Here is a 20,623-nt window from a genome sequence, read left to right as displayed (position 1 = left end):
GCAATTTTTCTATTAGGTAAAATATTTATTTACCTGTATTGCCTTTTAAATGCATCTTTAATTTTAAAAATAAGAGTATATAAAACAGCTGGTTTATCCTCTTCATTTATTCTGTGTATTAAAAATTACTTGAGATGGCACATTGGCAGGTTTGGTGTTTCCTGACACTATGAATATTTAAAAACAAATTATTTTTCAAAGTTTTATCATCCAGAAAGAAAGAGAAAAAAATAAGAATCTTTCTACAATTGAAATAGTAATTTTTCAAAAAGGGTTGAGAGGAAAAAAAATCTAAGCAAACTATCCTTGATAAAGAAATGAGGCAGTTTCAAATTAAAAATACAAATTTAAATGAAGTAATTTTATAAAATATTGAGAGTAGCTAAAATTACATGCACAGGTATTTAATCAATAATAAGAGAGGAACAGCAGTAGAACTTAAATATGATAGAATTTATCAACAATAAATAAACATTTTTAGTGCAAATAGTGCAGAAAAAATTTTCAAAGCAAAGATCATAGCAATCATTCTAATCTGTACAAAATCAGTCTCAGTTCTGTATACAACCTATATAATACATCTAGGAATTCAGCCTTGTGATGAAATGCCAATTTGCAAATCATAAATATAAATGTGCTTAGTTTTGTGTCCCATTCCTCTCTTTGCAGTTCATGTTTTCAGGAAAATCTGAAAAGAAAAGAAAATCAAAAACCTAAGATTTACTTTCAGATGATAAATTAAGATTTCTTAAGATAACCTGACAATGAGGGAAAAGAGGTGGGAAAGGATTCTAGCATGCATGTGTCAACACAGAATAACTCACTGCCCACTTCTCAACCTTGAGATATGTATGCTACTGCTGCTATACTTGGTATTAAAAATCAACACCCTCAGGGATTAATAATCTGAGTTGTAAAATAACGCAATGTTGCTACTAATGTTAAGGACAGCTAAATTGAGAAAAGGGGCAAGTAAGTTTGAACTGGAGATGAGAAATGCCCGTCACCTCCCTCCCTGTAGCCGGCTCCCTTTTAAAGGAAACTCCCACGCTCTCTTCTCCACATCTGCTCCATCAGCCCAGCAAAGCAGACAGAAGACCACATGACACCAGTCTCCAGGTAATACCGTGAGGTCAGGACGGATACCATCTACGCGGGGCCAGTCTCTTTCCTTGATTTGTTGTGAGACCCTACTCAGTCTCCCCGGGTGCTCGGGCCGTCAGATCAGGCCTGTGGGCAGCAGGGGCTGAACCACGTGCAAGTGCAGCAAAGAAAGGCTCTTTGAAGAGCCAGTGAGAAGGCACATGAGAGTGAGACGCAGAAAAGGGGAGGAAAGCAGGAACGAGAAACAAGCAGCCTGTAGCAGCACCTAAGGAAGAAGAGCTGCTTTGGTTACGGATGGCCTCATGCTTTCACTCCCAGGAGACAGGTGTGCTTTCCTATATTTGGGCTGTTTTCCTGCATTATCCAGGAACACAAGCTTTTATTTAAACTTGAGGTTGGAGCTAGTCTTTGCAGCCAAATCCAGTCCTAAAACAAGACAGAGGAAAATGGAAGAATGTCTTGAGATCAGATGAGAGCATGAACAAAGACATGATGGCAGAAAATAGAACATGACAGAAGAGAACACAGGAGAGGCAAATGGAAAATTAGAACGGATGATCTAAAATGTCAGCCAGCTTACAGAAGGCTTAAAACCAGAGAGAGAAACGTGGCATTTATCATCCCCAGGGTTCTTTAAAGGTCCTAGAGCAGAGATGTTATCACAGAGTGGTATTTTAGGAGCATCATTTTGTCAGTGCTCTGCACAAAGGAGAAACCCTGAAGTCAGAGGACTGATCAGAAACTCACTGGAATAGATGGAAAAGAGACAGATTGGAAGTTCATTTTTAAAGGAAAAAATGACAAAAGAGACTACTGAGAGATAAGTCAACTTAAGTGTTATGGTATATGCCCCATACCAGCTGAGAGAAAGGAACTTAAACTATATATGTAGCTATCAAATACTGAAAACAAAACTCATTTAAGCAAATACCATACTGAGAAAACATGCAAACAATTTATACTGGCCATATGCTTAGGTGTACAACATCATGCTTAATAGATAATACAAAGTATTCTACATGTTACATAGCATGGTAGCTGTAACGATAGTATTATGCTTAAAGCTGGCTGAACAAGCACTGGTAAGAACACTTCATTAAAGAGAGCCATGCAATAGCCTCAAGACACAAACCTTCCAGAATACAATTTACCTATAGTGGAGCATGAAACTGGCTGTGCATTGCTATCACTTGTTGAAGTTTCTCTTCCTTGGCTCTTCTACAGTGGCAAATCTAGAAGATAATTATTTAAAAACCAGTCACTTCTCCAATAATCTTCCTACAACTAGCTACATTTTGACAGAATTCTAAGTAAGAATCTTTTAACTCGTTGACATTAAATTGTGGATGTCTAAGGTGGCACAGAATTTAAGAATCAAAAAAAAAAAATTTGTTTGGAAGATAATCTTTGTCTGTAAACCTCTAGAATGTAAAACACATTCTGATCCTTTATACCAGTTCTCTGATTATATAATTTCAAATATCTGTGTTTTAAAAATATGAAAATAAATCCTACTGTTGTTACCCTGGAAGCTTAACAAACAAAAACCTCACAATACAGTTATATAGTACCAAAAAAAAAAAGGACTAGAAATGAATGCCTCATTAAAGCTATAGTCATTAATGTCCCTGAACTTCAATTTTCTCTCGTGGAAAACGGGAATAATAAAATCTGGCCCACTTTCCTTTACAGTAGAACTTAATTGTATAAAGGTTATAAATAACTGTGATATTCCAGAGAAATTAGGTAAATACATAGGACTTACCAAAGGATAAGATACTGCTAAGCAGACTTCAAAATCTTTTCTTTAAATATAATGGAAATACTAGAACAGAAACTATCCCCAGAATGTTCTCAATTAATATTAAAACAAAAAAATTAAAAAAAAAAAAAAAAAAATCTCCATAGGGAATTCCCTGGTGGTCTAGTGGGAAGGACTTGGCATTTTCATGGCAGTGGCCTGGGTTCAATCCCTGACTGTGGAATGAAGATCCCACAAGCCATCCAGTGTGGACAATAAACAAACGAAAAAAACCTTTTTAAGTTATTCTCCTAAATTTTAAACAGCTTATGAAACAGGTTATTCAGGAGTATATCACAACTTTTAAGACTTAGACTAGAGATCCACACAAAAGCATTATATAATTAAAAAATAAAATTAAACAAGGAAAAAAATTCTCTACAGTTCAAAGCAAATGGAAATAAATGAACCTGTTTTCTTCCCCTAAGTTATACTGTCATCCAAAAAAGCTTCATTAAAGACTTTAAAAAATAGTATTTGACTATTAAGACTAGAGTAGACTGCAGCTATCATTTCTGAAACAGAACTCTTATGTGATTCACATGCTTGTGTACTCACAACAAGCAGGTATAAAGTGATAGTAGCAAGCTGCTATCATTCTCAGAGGCGCTTCAGTTTCCTCTCATGGCTCTCAAAACTCCAGCTCAGTAATGTGCTAAGTTTTTTTTTTTTTTACTCATGAATATAACCTAGTTAGCATATTCAAAAGCAGAGACATTACTTTGCCAACAAAGGTTCATCTAGTCAAGGCTATGGTTTTTCCTGTGGTCATGTATGGATGTGAGAGTTGGACTGTGAAGAAGGCTGAACGCCGAAGAATTGATGCTTTTGAACTGTGGTGTTGGAGAAGACTCTTGAGAGTCCCTTGGACTGCAAGGAGATCCAACCAGTCCATTCTGAAGGAGATCAGCCCTGGCATTTCTTTGGAAGGAATGATGCTAAAGCTGAAACTCCAGTACTTTGGCCACCTGATGCGAAGAGTTGACTCATTGGAAAAGACTCTGATGCTGGGAGGGATTGCGGGCAGGAGGAGAAGGGGATGACAGAGGATGAGATGGCTGGATGTCATCACTGACTTGATGGATGTGAGTCTGAGTGAACTCCGAGAGCTGGTGATGGACAGGGAGGCCTGGCGTGCTGCGATTCATGGGGTCGCAAAGAGTCGGACACGACTGAGCGACTGATCTGATCTGATACATAAGTAATTTGATATTACACTGTCACTTGTCCTCAACCAAAGAATATTACATACTGTTCTCTTTTCCATGAAGCTACTGAGAAAATCATCTATATCTGTTTTTCCCTCCAAGAAATCTTCTGCAATATTATCAGATTCTTCCTCAGCTTCATGTGCAGCTACTTTTAATCTTGCCTGTAGAGCACTTGCACTACAGCTCTGAAAAAGAAAATCAAGAAAGAAAATCATTAATATCTAGTGCTCTGAAAAACTCCTTAGTGGGAAGGAAAATGGGATAGAAGCTAAATAGTGATATTGGGGCATCACTGTCTCACTCCTACCATTAAAATGATCCTGGAAATGTTGAGTCATTAACTGTGATGTTTGCTTTTGGTTTCTAGTATTCTTTATTAAATTAAGGAATGAGTTTATTAAGTTTGTCTAAGGAATGGTGCTGATTACTGAGAAAAGCCTCTTCATCTAGTAAGCTCTAAAGTGCCTCCGAAAGTATTTCAATTGATTCTCTCAGATCTTCTGGCTAAGAGAGGGGAGGACTTCTTATGTGCGATTCCTGACTCTGACACTTTCCATTTGTATGACCTCAGGGATGTTATTTAATATCCACGTGCCTCAGTTTCCTCATCTGTAAAATGGAAAAATAGTAACAATACCTACCCTCATAGGTTTTTGTGTGGAATAATGGGCAACATATGCAACAAGCTTAGTGCAATGCAAAAGATATAACAATTGCACAGTGTCAGCAATTGGTTGGATCAAGTAATCTTAAAAATCTCTCACATTACCCTCTGATTCCAGTGCTCCTAAAGGCAATGAAATTATACTCCAGGACAAAGGTCTAGAGTACCATATACCTTTTAATAGCCGACCAGGAACATAATAGCCAAAAACACATCAATAAACAAAGGTAAATCTTCCCTTGCAAAAACTGAGATAGGCCAGAACATGCCAAAAACTTTAGTATAAATGGAGGAAGACCACATGGGAAAGAAAGCAAGGAGATAATACAAAGACATAGAGAATGAACTTACAGTTCCTAGGCAGGAAGAATGGGGGAAAGGGATAGGTAGGATGTTTGAGATCAACATGTATACACTGCTGTATTTAAAATGGCTAACCAACAAGGATCTGCTGTATAGCACATGGAAAATTCTGCTCAGTGTTACATGGCAGCATGGATGGGAGGGGAGTTTCGGGGAGAATGGATATATGTGTATGTACAGCTGAGTCCCTTGGCTATTCACCTGAAACTATCACAACATTGTTAATCGGCTATACCCCAATACAAAATAAAAAGTTAAAAAGAACGATCGTATTATATGAAATCTTTTATAAATTTATATTCTCTTTACCATTTTTTTTTCTGTTGTTTTATTTCTAGTTTATGTTTTACTACATTGGCTTCACTTCCTAGAATTCCTGATTTTAAAGGAAACAGAATATTGTTAGTTATGATGTGGGTTGTTGATATATGAAGATTATGTCCGATTTAATTTTTTAAATGATTTCCCCCTTTTAATTTAAAGTTTTTTTTTTTCAGAAACAAGGGTTAATTTTATAAAAAGCTTTCGATTTTTCACATAACTAGATTTCTAGTATAAAGTTATTATTTGTGGTGAATTATTTTATACTTTCTATATTTTCCAATTTGCTAACTTCTTGTTTAAGATAGCTGTATACAGGCTTGCAAGTAAGTCTAAAACTAAAATTTTTCTTTTTAACTTTTATTAGAAGAGTTAAATTGGCTTTATAATAACTCTCCCAGAACAGTTATTTATGGGGCTTTTTATATTTCTCTGTTTTGGAACCAAATGCTCTTGCATGACCACAAAATGACTGATAATGGCTCATAAAACTGAGAGCTGTTCATCTGCATAACTCAAGGCTGTTTTATCATGCCTTATAAACTCGAATGCCTAATAAATGCTTTCTGATAATAATACATTTAAGAATGTGGCTCGTGTATATTAAGAGTAAAACTTCTAGTCCACTTCCAGCTTAGCCATGGCAGCTAATTTGACCACTAACCCGTTGTAGCTGCTTCCTCTAGAGCTTGTGGACAAGTGGATAGGATCAAGAATTCACACTGAGATGAAGAGTGATGAGGAGACTGTTGGTATACTTCTGGGATTTGGTGACTTTGTCAATATGGTATTGGAAGATGTCACTGAATTTGAAATCATACCAGAAGGAAGAAGAATTACTAAATTAGATCCAATTTTTCTAAAGGGAAATAATATACCAATGCTGGTTCCTGGAGGACAAGGACCTGAAATATGAATGACTTCCTTGACTTATGCTAGATGCTGTTCTGTCTTGTAATGACAACAAAAGTTTTTTTTTAGTCTTTTAATGTTTATATTCTGTGAAGTCAAGTTTCCCATTAAAGGGAAATGCTTTGACGATGCATTGTAAATGCCCATTTTTGTAAGTTAATCAAGATTATATTGGGAAAAGAACAGTTTGTTCTTTGAAGACAAAAATAAACATGTTTTTGTTAACTGTCAAAAAAAAAAAAAAAAAAAGAGTAAAAATTCTTATGGTAAAAGAAAACAGCTCAACAATCTTACCTCACTAAGTTCATGCTGCCTTTGCATCTTCTTTTCAAAAGTTGATTTCATTTGTGTAAGTAATTCATACTAAAAGAGAAAATCAAAATGCTGTTTCATTCTACTTTAAAATTATATGGACTTCTTAAAAATCATAACTAACTCATACCTTATCTAAAACAGTTTGCCTTTTGGCTTCCAAGCTGGGCTCCAAAAGGAGATTTTTTCCTGTAAGATAAATTCTAGTTTATTTCTAGATAAAGATCACATTTTTCTTGGGAAATTTAAAAAGTAAAGAAAGACATACTTGCTAGTTCCTCAATACTTTTTACTAAGTCATCCTTGTCAGTAATAATTTGTTTTAGTTGAGGCAAAGTCACAAACTGCTCTAGTAATACATCCTCTTGCTCATTCATATCTGTAAGTTGTGACACACTAGAAACACAATAGAAGAAAATGTTAATGAATGTCAGTTATCTAGATTTTCTCCATGACAATAAATATCCAGTTTTTCAGCTTTATTCAGCTGACAGAGTTCTACATAATCTTTGACATGTATTTTTATATATACTCGGAAGAAGGCAAACTGTAACCTTAAAAGCAAATAAAACACCAAACACAATGGAACAAAAAGTAGTCTAAACACAGTATCAAGACGATTTAGCTAATAGGCATGTGGCTATCACAATAAATGATAAAGGTATGTGTCTATGTACATGTATTCATAAAAATGTTTTTACAAAACAATGGTGGAAGGGTAATCCCAAAGCAAAAATTGATATCCAGAGTGTAAGAGGGAATTGGAAGGATGGAGTATGGAGCAAGCTCAAGCTTTTGAGTGTCTTTCAGTTTTGACTAGAGATCCACACAAAAGCATTATATAATTAAAAAATAAAATTAAACAAGGAAAAAAAAAGTCTCTAAAGTTCAAAGCAAGAGGAAATAAATGAACCTGTTTTTTTTCCCTAAGTTACATTGTCATCCAAAAAAGTTTCATTAAAAAGCCTTTAAAAAATAATATTTGGCTGTACATCTCTGATGAAATATATCCTAAAGACAAATGAATTGTAAAAATTAAAAGGAGAACTTACTCTGCTTTCAGTAACTGTTATTGATACTGTTATCTTACTGGAATTGTTATTTTGAAAAAGAATAAGTTCCCTTCAGAAAAATGGTTGACTTTAGGTCAGGGAAAAAAACTGTTCATGATGAACCCATGGCATCTTTGTTTTGCCAAAGTTCCCTACTAAAGATGGAACTGTTTTAAAAAAAAAAAAAAAAAAAAAAAAAAAAAAAAAAAGATAGTAATGGATTAAAACACTTCAAATATTTTTAAAAGTTTTATGAGTTTAATTCTGACCTATACCCATATTTCCTGTAAAAAAGCTGGAGGAAGGTTAGCAAAGAGGTTCATCTTTTCGTATTGACATTTTCATAATAATTTTTTTAAAAACGAAGAAAGGAAAGAATCCTTTATAACACGGCAACAATAATAATACCTATTTTCTGGGGTGGCTGCAAGCATCACACTGCATTCAACTGCTTTATAACATGTATGTGGTATTTGTAAACTTCATTAATTAACGTTATCAGCACAAAATAAGTCACTATTTTGTTAAAATGACTGCAAAACATTGGGTCAAACAAAGTTAAACTTTTTTTAACTATAGGATTTCTCATGAGTATTTGGCTGTACATCCCTGGTGGGATATATACTAAAGACAAGAACAACTGCAAACATTTTAAATAGCATTAAGTAGTCTCATTGATAATAGCCTCATGACTACTATAAACCTTCAACAGTGGTATAAAGAGTGCAACTTTACAAGCCTGAGTGACCACAGAACATTTTTTTCATGGAGCCTCTTAGGGAAACAGTGTCTCATGAAAAATGATACCTTAAACTTGAATATTCAACTTTTCTGCCATAAATCTGAATAAAATATGGCTTTGTAAAAACACTTTTCTATTACTTTATGAGAACTTTAATGTATTCAGAAATAGTTTTCACAAGAAGGTAAGCCACACAAGAGAAAGGACATCGTTATCCTGGTAACTATTATAGCATTCCCAGGATCTAGAGAAATTCCTGGATACAGACTACAAAGTCACTAAATATGAACTGCAAGACATACCACAGATTCATAAAACTTTCCACTTCCCACTAAGATACAGCAATAGTGACAACATGAAAATGATGTGTGCATTTACAAACTAAATAGACAACAAACACCAATGTTACTGTCCAAGCTTTTTACCTTAGTTCTGAGAGTTCTGGAAATGTATCAGGAATATCGGGCATCTTGTAAGCAAAACCATTTTGGCTTATCTAAAGAGAGATTGAAATAGTGCTAAGTTTTAGCCATCTTTTCGACTATTGCTATCTGGTTATAAAAGTAACTTTTAATGTACTGCATCCAATAACTATTTTCACTATCACACATCCTCTTGGCACTCCACACTGTCCTTACCCTCCCATTCTTTTTCACTCCGTCTTTCTCAGTGCATCTTTATACATATAGGGTTACTGGCTCTTTTTTTTTTTTTTGATGAGGAAGGATCATGTGACTACCTGTGGTTATAAAACAAATCTCCAATTGTGAGATATCTGCGACAAATGTGGAGAATTATATGCGTGTTTCATTGATGTATATGAGTATGTCTCAAGCAAAAGGCATTACATTTAGAAAAGTTACTAACTTGGCAAAAAGTCTCAAGAGTTACCTAAGTAACTTCTATAAGACAGTAGGGAAGATAAGGAATAGAATATACATTGTCTGAATATATGGGTCACATTTTAAAATCAAGGACCCATGAAAAGTTCTCTTTTACTAAGGGTTAAAAATAAAGGCCTTTAAATCTCCTTAATACGTTTAATGTACGGTCTCTCCCTCAGTAATGTCCCTTGTGGCAGCAGTTACCAGGTTAATTTAAGAACACAGTTTTTTAAACCAATGAGACACTGGTTTACATGTCCTTAGTACCCTAGGGCAGACCTTCCATAAGCTGACACGTGCTTCTCCTACATAATCCTTCTTGTGTCTTTGCCTGCGTTCTGTATGAAACCTGAGGGTTCTGTAACAGGCGGCTTCACAAATGTGCCATCTGGTTTATGCTTCCACATCTTTGTCAGAGCTGCTGCCTCTTAGAATTACCTTACATGACAACACCTTATCATCCTGGCAAATTCATTACCATCTATCAAAATGTGGCCTCAAGCATGAGCTCATTCATTCATCCGCCTCATTTTAAATGAGCACCTACTGTATGGATCAGGCATACTTTGAGGCACCAAGGATAAAGTGGTATAAAAAAAAGAATCTCATCTTATATAAAGGTTATCTTTCTAGCTCTACATTGGTCCCTGGGAGCACTGACTATTCCCTCAACTGTGTCTTCATAGTAACTCTAGACTAACATTTCTACTTACAGTTATTTGATGGTTACCTCTTTGACATTGTTCCTTAAGTTGAAAATGTGATTTTTTAAAAATCTTTTGTGCCATAGTGGTTGGCACGAGGAGGAATATGATGCTTGCTGACTGAGTATTTCAAGGGTACAAAATACAGATATCTGGAGATACCAACCGGTGTTGAAGTGTCTGTTGTGGGAACGGGCAACGGCAGATTTGAAAGGACACCAAATGAAGGAGCAGCGGGTTTGGCGGTTGTATAACTTGTTGTTGAAGAAGAAACAGTGTCAGCAACAGATAAAGAGCTGATAGTCCTGTTAGCTTCTTGTGGGGGATACGGAGGAAGAAATGGGAAACCCTGAGAAGCATAAGGAGGCATCCCACCTGGGTTACTGTACAGGCTAAAGAGAAAGAGAGGAAAAACATGCGATTAGATTTTAGGAGTAAATTTGTAAAATTATTCCTTAATTGTTCTAAATAACAACTGTTATGCACTATAGATGGAATTTGTTTATGGCAGGGGCCACTAGTTTTTATAAGTAAGTAAATTAGGTATCATATAAATTGAAAAAATAAGAACACCCCTTAAAAACACTATTTTTATTTCTTTCCATGAAAAAGAAGTATGTTTTAGAAAATTTAAGTTCAACTGGTCACAGTTGAAGTGAATAGAAAGGCCATATTTGAGTTTTGAGCATTCTACTGGCATCAATGAATATTTTCAGAGAAGAAATGGAGAACACTTAGTCCACGAAACTTGTTCAAATAGCAATTGTTTAGTAGCTTTCACTATATTTGGCAAAATCTGACTGAAAGTCAAGACTGCTTTTCTAGAAAATTTCAAAGAAAAATTAATTGTATAGATGAATTGCTAAAAATGCTTAACTATAAAAAAGATGCATAAACACCTCAGATAGGCTGGGACCTTGAATCTGAGACCTTTTATTGGATGGAGTGCCTGCACCTGGACAAATGTCTCCTTGAGCAACAGAATACAAAGAAACTTTAAGGGACTAAAAACAACCGAATGCACCGCAGTCAGGGTAATTATGAATAATATTACAAAATTATGAAATGTCACAAAAAGGCCACAAACCAACAGCCACTTCTGAGGTACCTGGGGCAAAAGCAGGGTACTATGCATGATCCTTGTACACAGCAACACCATGGGGTAGGCAGGCCAGCTGGGCCACCCCTTCTTGTGCCCAACCACAAGCCGCCCCCATCCTCACTCCATGTGAGGAACCAGCCTGCTCTCCTCGGAGAGCGAGCAAGGGTACCCAGTTTCTTGAGTTCACTCCCTCGTGCTGCAGCACAAGTCCCAGGAAAGCCTTGCCTGAATTTTTTTTTAAAAGATGCATGTAAAAATCATGCATATATATTAGAAAAAGTGGCACAGCAGTATGTACTCAAGATAAAGTCAGAAAAAATATTTTTGCAAGATGATAAATACAGGGTTCTGATTCAAGATGGTGACATAGGAAGATCCTGGATTCACCTCCCACAGAAATTTAATCGACAGCTATATATGGAACAATTTCATCCGGAAAAAACCCCCCAAAGTATCTGAGCAAATCAGGCAAACAAGAAGAAAATGACATCTAGGCTAGTAGGAGAGGTTGAGACACAATCTCACCATAAACCCCACCCTCAGGAAGAGGACCTACAACCTGGAGAAAACTCAAAACCCAGAGCTTTTCTCTGGAGGGTTATGGTTTGAGTTTGAGGCTGAGAGACAAACACCCCAAACATCTAGCTCTGAAGACAAAAGAGCTCACATCCCAGAAAGCCACAAGGCACGGCAAACTAAGAACAGCTCTCAAAGGGCTCGGAGGCACAGGATTTCCTGGCTCAGGGCCCAGCGCATTAGAGGAGCCCACTTACTGTGATAGAGGCTCATCTGCCCATCTTAAAGCATCATCCCGAGGGGGCAGGCATCTAACTTAACAACATATAGGCTAATCCCTATACAGTCTGAGGACGGGGTTGGTCACCAAAAAGACCAAGTGACAGAAAGTTGCAACTTTCAGCTCCACTCATCGATCTCAGGGAAGAGGGGGGCTGCTAATTAAGCTCTATAAAATCTCTAGAACAGGAAGACTCGACAAGCGCCCTGCTCGTGAATGCATCCATAGCCTATGGGGACAAAAGCTGCTGTGCTCAGGGCTCTCCTAGACCGTGCCCTGCTGTAGGCACCTCTTCCTCTGGCTATTCATCTGTATCCTTTACAACCAACCACTAAACATATGTAAATTTATTTTTGAAGTTTCATGAGCCATTTAAATTAATCAAAACAGGGGTGGGTGGGGGGAATCCATGGGAACCTCTGATTTATAGCCAGTTAGTCAGAAGCACAGGAACCATCTATGGATTCTCCATTGATATGTGAAATGGAGCAGTCTGTGACTCCCTCATCTGTGGATCTGACCCCATCTCCAGGTGGACAGAATTGTGAACATCAGAACTGAGTTCAATTTGCAGGGAACACGGTGTTTGCTGAGAACTGGAGAATTACTTGGTGGTGTTGGGGAAAAATACATACCAGAGTATTGAAATGTTCCAAAATATATCTAGCTTAAACAATTTTTTAAATGGGAGTGCTACTGTTTTTGACATAATTTAATGTCATATTTAATGACATAAGTTAGCAAAAAATTGTAATTGTTTGGAAGAAAATTTGTCACAAATGTTAAAATTGTAATACTAAAGTTTATACAGAAAAATAAATAATATAAAGAAAAGAACCTGAAAAAAGAGGGTAAAGAGAGTTTAATCCTGGCATAAAGCAAAACACAATAGAAAACCTTAATTTTAAAAAACTTTTTTTTAAAGGAAAACACTGACAATGGATAGGAAGATCAATGGAACTGAATACAAAATCCAGAAAATTCCCAAGCATATATAGCAATTAGGAAATAATAAAACAAGATTTCAAATCAGGTGAAAAAAAAAAGAGAGAGAGGTCAATAAATAGCACTGCGACATCTGGAAAAAAATTAAATTGAAGCCAGATCCTCAGAATAATAATAAAAGAGAAACCAAATGGAACAAATTAAAACAGAAAGCATTTCTCTTTAATTAAAAAAAAAATCTTAAAGAACTGGAAGATATCATGGAAATTAAAACTTTGGGGTGGGAAAGGACTTTCTGTGATCCCAAATTCAAAAGTCATAAGAGAAAATGATAAAAATCCCTTGACATAAACAAACAACAACAAAACTCTCTATATGACAAAGCCTATTATAAATAAAGACAAATAAACTGGGGGAAAACATTTGAAACTCATGTCATAGGAAAATGGTTAATTTTTCTAATATATACATAAAGAACTTCTACACATTGACAAGACTAACAACCCAATAGCAAAATGGAGAATCAGATAGAATACACAAGTTCAAGAAAAGAGAAAAAAAAATTAGGAAAAGATTCAACTTCACTGTTTAGGAAAAGATTCAACTTCACTGTACGATAAAACAAATTAAGTTATACTAACATCATTTTCCACTTAAAAATTAGCAAAGATCCCTTTTGATAAATCACCATGTCAGCAAAGGGAATAAGCACTGCATATAGGAGTAGAAGGAGAAGGCAATGGCACCCCACTCCAGTACTCTTGCCTGGAAAATCCCACGGATGGAGGAGCCTGGTAGGCTGCAGTCCATTGGGTCGATAAGAGTTGGACACTATTGAGCGACTTCACTTTCACTTTTCCCTTTCATGCATTGGAGAAGGAAATGGCAACCCACTCCAGTGTTCTTGCCTGGAGAATCCCAGGGACCGGGGAGCCTGGTGGGCTGCCGTCTATGGGGTCGCACAGAGTCGGACATGCCTGAAGTGACTTAGCAGCAGCAGCAGCACAGGAGTAAAAACTGGTACAACTTACTCCTTAGGGCAATTCTGAAATATTAGTCAAACTTACAAATATGTATACCACTTTGACAATGTATCCAACAAAATACTTACAGTTGGGTAAAATGTTTTTAATGTTATTCACTGCATCACTAAGGGCAAAAGGGTGGGCCTTTTATGCAAGATTGGAAACAACAAAAATTCCATTACTAGGAGTCTTAAGTTATGTTGTGTCCATAAAACAAGTACTTTGTGGCCATTAAGAAGAATGAGGAAGTGCTTTATGTACCAATATGGAAGGCTCTCTGAACCATACCACTAGTGAGATGAAAAAAAAAAGGCAACGGAATAGTATGCTATCATTTGTGTAAAAAAAGGAGGGAATAAAATACTGCATGTACGTATTTCTTTGTATATACATAAAATATCTCAGGAGTTCTATACATATGCACTCAAACAACCAACTTTGGATACCAATGAGAAGAAAAAGTGAATTGCAAGAGAAAAAGAAATGGAAGGGAACTTTTTACCCCACACCCCTTTATATTTTTAAAATTTTAAGCCAAGTGAATCTATGATTGAAAAAAATAAGATAGTTTTCTAATAAGCTTGTTTATTTCAAAGTATGGCTCACCTTAATCTTAGAGCTTTACTTTTATCTAAAGTATATTAATAACATGTATGTAAATATAAAGTGTTATTTAGGAAGAATATGATCAACATGAGAATATTTCTACTTGAAATATATCCTTGAAATAAAGTCTTAATAATTCTGAACAAAACTATTATAGGTACAACCTATAAAATCTAAGAAATGTAGCAAACTTGCTTTTTAAACAATGTGTACTAAATCACAGAACTTATTTGATATGGGAACAAATAGACTTTTTGGCTTATGTTTTCAAATAAGGTGAATGAGATATACTTAGCCCTATCCTGGAAGAAAATAGTAAATTCAGTTTTTAGATAAAGAATATCAGAGAGGCTTCTGACTCTAGGACAAAGACACAGGAGCGCAAAGTGATGGCTGAGTTTGATATACCTAATGAATGGGATAATCTAGCCCAAGCTGATTTCCAGGCAGTGTTAAAATACGACCTGATTTTTGAACAAGAAAAAGTAAATTAAGTAAAAGAACTGGGCAATTAAGGCAAGAGATATTAGAGGAAGAGGAAATAGTGACTGTCAGAAGTTGCAGCATTATGCAATTTTAGAATATTGAACACAAAAAGTAACAAAGGATTAGAAATAGAAATGGCACGGGACACCTTAGGAATAGAGGTATGCTTTCAAAATTCTCAGTGGAGAAAAACCAAATAAAACAAACAAACAAAAAGAAATTAAAACAAAAAACAAAAAAAAAAAAAGTCAGTGGAAACCACTTCAACACACTCTATCAACTATGAAGTATGAGGGCATATTAAAGATATTTGCAGGTTAAAAAGAAGAAATCTCAAAATTATTCTTCCCAGCATCTTAAGGCATACTGTACTTTCAAAAATGGTCACAGCACTACTTCTGGTCCCATGTGCTCTCCCAGGGGGGTTCCCAGATGACTCAGTGGTAAAGAATCTGCCTGAAAGGGCAGGAGACATGGCTTCAATCCCTGGGTTGGGAAGATTTCCCTGGAAGAGGGCATGGCAACCCACTCCGGTATTCTTGCCTAGAGAATCCCATGGACAGAGAAGCCTGGCAGACTACAGTCCATGGGGGTCACAAAGAATTGGGCACGAATGAGTGACTGAGCATGCACACATGCTCTTCTAGAACCCTACCACTCCACCATTAAGAAGAAAAGCCTATTTTCTTCCCCTCGAAACGGATCAGGACTCCGTGACTGCCTCAACAAACTGAATGAAGCAGAAGTGACACTGCGTGACTTCAGCAGCTAGGCCAGAGAAGGTGAATATGACTTTCTCATAACTCTTTCAGGATGTTCACCCCAGAAGCCCAGCCATGGTGGTGTGAGGAAGCCCAGGCTGCATCTCGGTATTTCAACTGACCTCCCCAGGTAAGAGCTTCTGACGAGAGCTTGCTGATGGTCAGTAGAACAGAGAAGAGCTCTCTGATGAACCCTTCCTGAATTGAAGAATAATGAGCAAATAAATGTGTTTACTGTTTTAAGCCATGCCAGTTGATGCCAAAGGTGGAACACAAACAAGCTCTATTAGTACCTAACCAAACTGCAGATTCACAAGGAAAATAAATGCTCATTATTTCAACCACAAGTTTTAGGATAAACTGTTACTCATCCTTAGGAACTTGAACACACCTTTACTTAGGAAGCCACAGGGAGTAAGTAAAGCAAGAAACTAGGAAATAGCCTGAGAAAGAAAAAAACACAGGATGCAGGAAAAGGAGAGTCCCATACAGGAAGGTGGGAAAAGGAAATCCCAGGATGGCAGGACAGCACTTGTACAGTAATTCAGAATGGAGGGGGAAAATGGAGCAATATTTGCAAGGAAAAAATACTGGAACCTCAAGATTACCTGACAGGCTTGATGTGAAAAAATTATTTGAATGATATTTTTCAGAGCTGCCGAAAAGAGGTGGGAAATTAAAAACATCAAAGAATACAAAACTGATGGAAAACTGAAGTAATTATTAACTCCAGAGAAAAGCAAAAAATTATACCATAACAGAAATGTAATCATTATAAAGTACTTGGCTCAGCAGAAGGGAATATTCTGAAAGCCAATGTAATGAAAGTACCAAACACAAACTTAAGTAAAAATCATAATTTCACAGAGGACGAGGGAAAAGAAAGGTATGTGAAAAATAACTAAAACCTTCATTAATCATGATAGGAAGTCAGTAGATGGTATCTAAAATCAAAGAATCAACAGAGAGCAGTATCTATATATTATTCAGAAAGATGAAGATAAATATTAGACAAGCAGCTAAAAAATAAAATCCAGTTACCTCTGAAAAGTATGAATGTATCTGCCTGTGAAGGTGAGGATGTGGAAAGCAGACTGCCTTTTAACCTTATTTGAATTTTTAAGCTATGCTTTGATTACTCAGATCAAAAGTAAATAAATGTATATACAAACTCTTTTGTTACAAACATACTTACTATGGGAATGCTGTTGAAGCAGGAGCTAAAACTGGAGGATTCTTCCAAAACTCATCCAATAGACTCTGAATAATTTTCCCAAGATCTGAATGCATTGTAAACTAAAAGTAACAGTAATACACAGTGATCGAAATCATTTTCGAAAAAAGATTATATAGTCTCATTAAGATAATTAAACTGTAAAACTTAACCTTACATCCACTTTTATAAGTCAAAAATTAAATGAAAGGCAAAGGATATTATGTCAACTGAACATCCACAACTTACTATAGAAGCAATACCATAAATGAGGTTAAAAGTTTATTTAGTTAATACTGGAGCTGAACTATTTCCACACTTCACTACTGACAGTAATCTGAAGGTTCAAAGGTAAATACTGAGTACACTGAAGTTATAGTCCTTCACGTTAGTGAATCATATACATATTCTAAAAAATGTAAGGCAAATTTGAATTTTAATCCCTTCCTAACTACTATAAAAGATCTACAATGAACCCAAGTTTTAACATCAACAGGTCCTCACCACTGAAAAACAAAAAGCCTCCAAATCAGGATTATCTATTAAGTATAGTTAACATTTTGAAATAAATCATAGCATATACATACATTGCTTACTAATGGAGAGGTAACATACACTCCTTGTTTATCCACTAAGTGATGCCGTATTGGTGGATAAACACTGATCACTGGTTTTTCCTGAGGAAATTGTGGAGGAAGCAATCTGGCAAAAGTAGAACAGAGTTATATAATCATAATTCTAAAACAAAGTTACTTAAAAGCAAATTAAATTTTCACACTTTCATTCAGATTATTCAGTAATCAGTGCTCTATTATGGTTGTTGAGTTAACTGAACCTATACAGAAAGACACACTTTGGCAACGAGACTATAATTAATTCAATATAGTAAAACCTTCTTAATGTGGAGTAAGGATAATGTGAATTATAGACTATTCTTCAAACTGGGCCAATAATTGCTTTCAAACACATCACATTATACCAAACTATCCAAAATTTCAGCCAGAAATTATACATTTTTATCAGGTGAACCATGTTATGCCAGTCTGGCTTTTTACTGAACCACAGGTCTTGGCATCTAACTTTCTTGTGGCTTTCCTTTTTTTGAAATGCTGCCAAGAAGTGTTTCACTATACACTGAATTCTTAATGAGCAAGTAGATAAAATAAGAAGTACTAGGGTTGGAATACTGGAGCTGACACCATGCCTTGGTGCTATGCGGCTCTCTTTGAAATGTCTCAATTAACACATCTCTCCCAACTTTGAGGTCAGTCCTATGGTTTCAGCTAATTAACAGTAAATTCTCAGTACCAAAAGGAAAAAGAGTAAAAATCTTAACCCTTTAAGAACTACTGCAAATTTGAAATTAGGGAGTGAAGTCTCCAACAATGCACTTTTACGGGACATGGAACCTTGCAAATCTCTAAAATCTAGATGAATACATCCTTTTAAATTGCCACTCCGTTCCCCTCCTGGCTCAGGGAACTATTGTTGTCAAGAGGGAAACTAGGTCTTTGTTGGCTTCTCCTACTTAGCTGTACCAGGGTGTGTGATGAGAGAGAAAACTACCTCAGGTATATAGTTTAGGCTGTTAAACTACTTTGGAAAAGAGGCAATGAATGGCCTTTGGAGCCCAAACAGTCTGGGTTTCTCTCCTGACTACTGTATTCACTACCTACTTGAATATAATTTGTTTTAGTTTTCAGGGCGGCTGTGACGATTAATAAAGCTCCCATATATTGACATAACACAGCATAATGGTTGGCACTGCTATATATTCACCGTTTAATTTCCACTCATTCAACTAGGATTTAATATGGGATCCCACGTGAAGGTACCTCACTAGGCAATGAAGATCTGACGATGAACAAACATAGTTTCTATCTTCAAGTTAAGTGCATTTTTACTGTACCTCACTCAAACACTTGCTTGAGCAGCCAGCCACCTAATGCAATCTGAGGTAATAATAATTCTTTCATGTTGAAGTCTAATAAATGCACTTAGGGCTAAATGAGTACTAGCAATCACTTTGCCCAAACTTTCCTCTTTATTACTTAATAACCTTAATAATGATTATTATTTTTTACTTTTAATTTTTTTTCTTTAAAAATAATCGGCAGATCAAATTCAACTGTGAACTTGCTGGCTGATGTATTATATTGGTTGCTGAAAACTAGAATATTTTAACTTGTTTCTGATGTAAAGGTGGTTGTTCCTCTAACAGTGTCTGCACACGATCCCTTCCACTGTTTGTTGTTGTCATGCTCACTCTTTCAGCCTGCCTCCAGCAAAGAGTTTAGTGCAAATCAATGAAAGATCTATTACATCTTTGTATTCCATATCCTCTTTCATGGTTTCTTACCGCAATCTCTATTACAATGACATATTTAAACTTTTTTATTTCACAGAATTGTGTAAGTTTAAGAAACTTTAGATACTAGAAAAGGAAATAAATTCAGCTTACTTTAAACAGCTTACTTCTGACAGCAGCTAAGAAACAAAATGATAAAAAGATTTTTCCAAGTCCTATTCCATGAAAAAACAGGATACAATTCTACTCACATATTAATGTTAATTGTCAGGTTATTTACAGTGAAAGGCAACCTGTATTCCACATCTTTCTGTATTTCAGCTATGCTGTAGGAGAAAATGTGAGAAAAAAAATTTATCCAAAGTTATAAAAACCATTAATGTTAAAAGCAAACATTAAAATTTGTAGAGTCTAGTAAAACAACTTCATTTTAATCACAGAATCTAGAGAGCCAATATAACTTGTATCTTGAGGGGGAAATGACCATAGAAAAAATTATCAAATAAGCAGGCAATACTATTTTGAGATATTCTCAGGGGGTTGCGAAGAGATGGAGTTAAGCTGGTGAGGTAAAAAGGCAAAGAACTCTTGTATTAGTGCTACACTGATTACTATTGCTTTATATAATTTATCATTGTGCTGTGCTTAGTCACTCTGTCATGTCTGACTGTGACCCCATGGACTTTAGCATGCCAGGCTCCTCTGTCCATGGGGATTCTCCAGGCAAGAGTACTAGAGTGGGTTGCCATGCCCTATTCCAGGGGATCTTCCCAACCCAAGGATCAAATCCAATCTCCCTTATGCAGGTGGATTCTTTACTGTCTGAGCCACCAGGGAAGCAATTTATCATTAGTAGAATCAACTGTAGGCATGAGTTTGAGCAAACTCCGGGAGATAGTGAAGCTGGGTATGCTGCAGTCCATGGGGTTGGAAAGAGTCAGACATGACTTAGCAACTGAACAAGAAGCAATTGCCAACTCCTCTAGTTAAAACAGGTCAGCAAGAGAAGACCTATGTTCTGACTACAATCCTTCCAATGCCAGCTGTATTGACAGGGCTTTCAGAGTTTAAACTGAGAAGTCTGGATGAGATGTCTCCTACAGCCTTATGATAGATAGAGACAGCTGGCTGCTTTTCAAAACCAAATATTCCCCTTCTTCCTAAATAAGAGAGTCCTGATTTTATTCTGAGCAGCAATGTTGTAGCTTTTCTTGTAGCAAGTTGTTGCTACAGGCTTAAGTTCCAGCCAATAAAACACAGTTAAGTTGGGTGAGGTGGAATTTCCAGAAATGCATTTTAAAGGGCAACAAA

At 36.2% G+C, this 20,623-nt stretch overlaps 2 protein-coding genes and 1 pseudogene across 3 annotated transcripts in view; 2 read left to right on the top strand and 1 right to left on the bottom strand.

The window, feature by feature from the left end:
• The window catches only part of MTMR7 (myotubularin related protein 7), a 129,248-nt gene that overhangs the window by 104,968 nt on the left and 3,657 nt on the right, over positions 1-20,623 (top strand). For both annotated transcript variants that reach the window (XM_070364132.1, XM_070364133.1), the window contains exon 14: positions 15,843-15,921. In XM_070364132.1, the coding sequence (XP_070220233.1) occupies positions 15,843-15,878 (36 nt within the window). In that variant the 3' untranslated portion in view covers positions 15,879-15,921. The remainder of the gene's footprint in view (positions 1-15,842; positions 15,922-20,623) is intronic.
• VPS37A (VPS37A subunit of ESCRT-I) overlaps positions 433-20,623 on the bottom strand; it is a 32,671-nt gene continuing 12,480 nt past the window's right edge. Inside the window, exons 2-12 of the mRNA XM_005887391.3 lie at positions 19,564-19,638; positions 17,592-17,706; positions 16,987-17,087; positions 10,237-10,462; positions 8,908-8,978; positions 6,957-7,084; positions 6,819-6,877; positions 6,671-6,739; positions 4,158-4,301; positions 2,256-2,336; positions 433-688 (exon numbers count right to left, since the gene is read on the bottom strand). Of these exons, the coding sequence (XP_005887453.1) occupies positions 2,256-2,336; positions 4,158-4,301; positions 6,671-6,739; positions 6,819-6,877; positions 6,957-7,084; positions 8,908-8,978; positions 10,237-10,462; positions 16,987-17,087; positions 17,592-17,706; positions 19,564-19,638 (1,069 nt within the window). The 3' untranslated portion in view covers positions 433-688. The remainder of the gene's footprint in view (positions 689-2,255; positions 2,337-4,157; positions 4,302-6,670; positions 6,740-6,818; positions 6,878-6,956; positions 7,085-8,907; positions 8,979-10,236; positions 10,463-16,986; positions 17,088-17,591; positions 17,707-19,563; positions 19,639-20,623) is intronic.
• On the top strand, positions 5,797-6,380 carry LOC102283061 (U6 snRNA-associated Sm-like protein LSm5 pseudogene; annotated as a pseudogene).

Source organism: Bos mutus, chromosome 27 (assembly GCF_027580195.1).
Source record: "Bos mutus isolate GX-2022 chromosome 27, NWIPB_WYAK_1.1, whole genome shotgun sequence".
NCBI lineage: Eukaryota > Metazoa > Chordata > Mammalia > Artiodactyla > Bovidae > Bos > Bos mutus.
The sequence above is the reverse complement of the archived record's forward strand: the minus strand, read 5'-3'. Positions and strand labels throughout refer to the sequence as shown.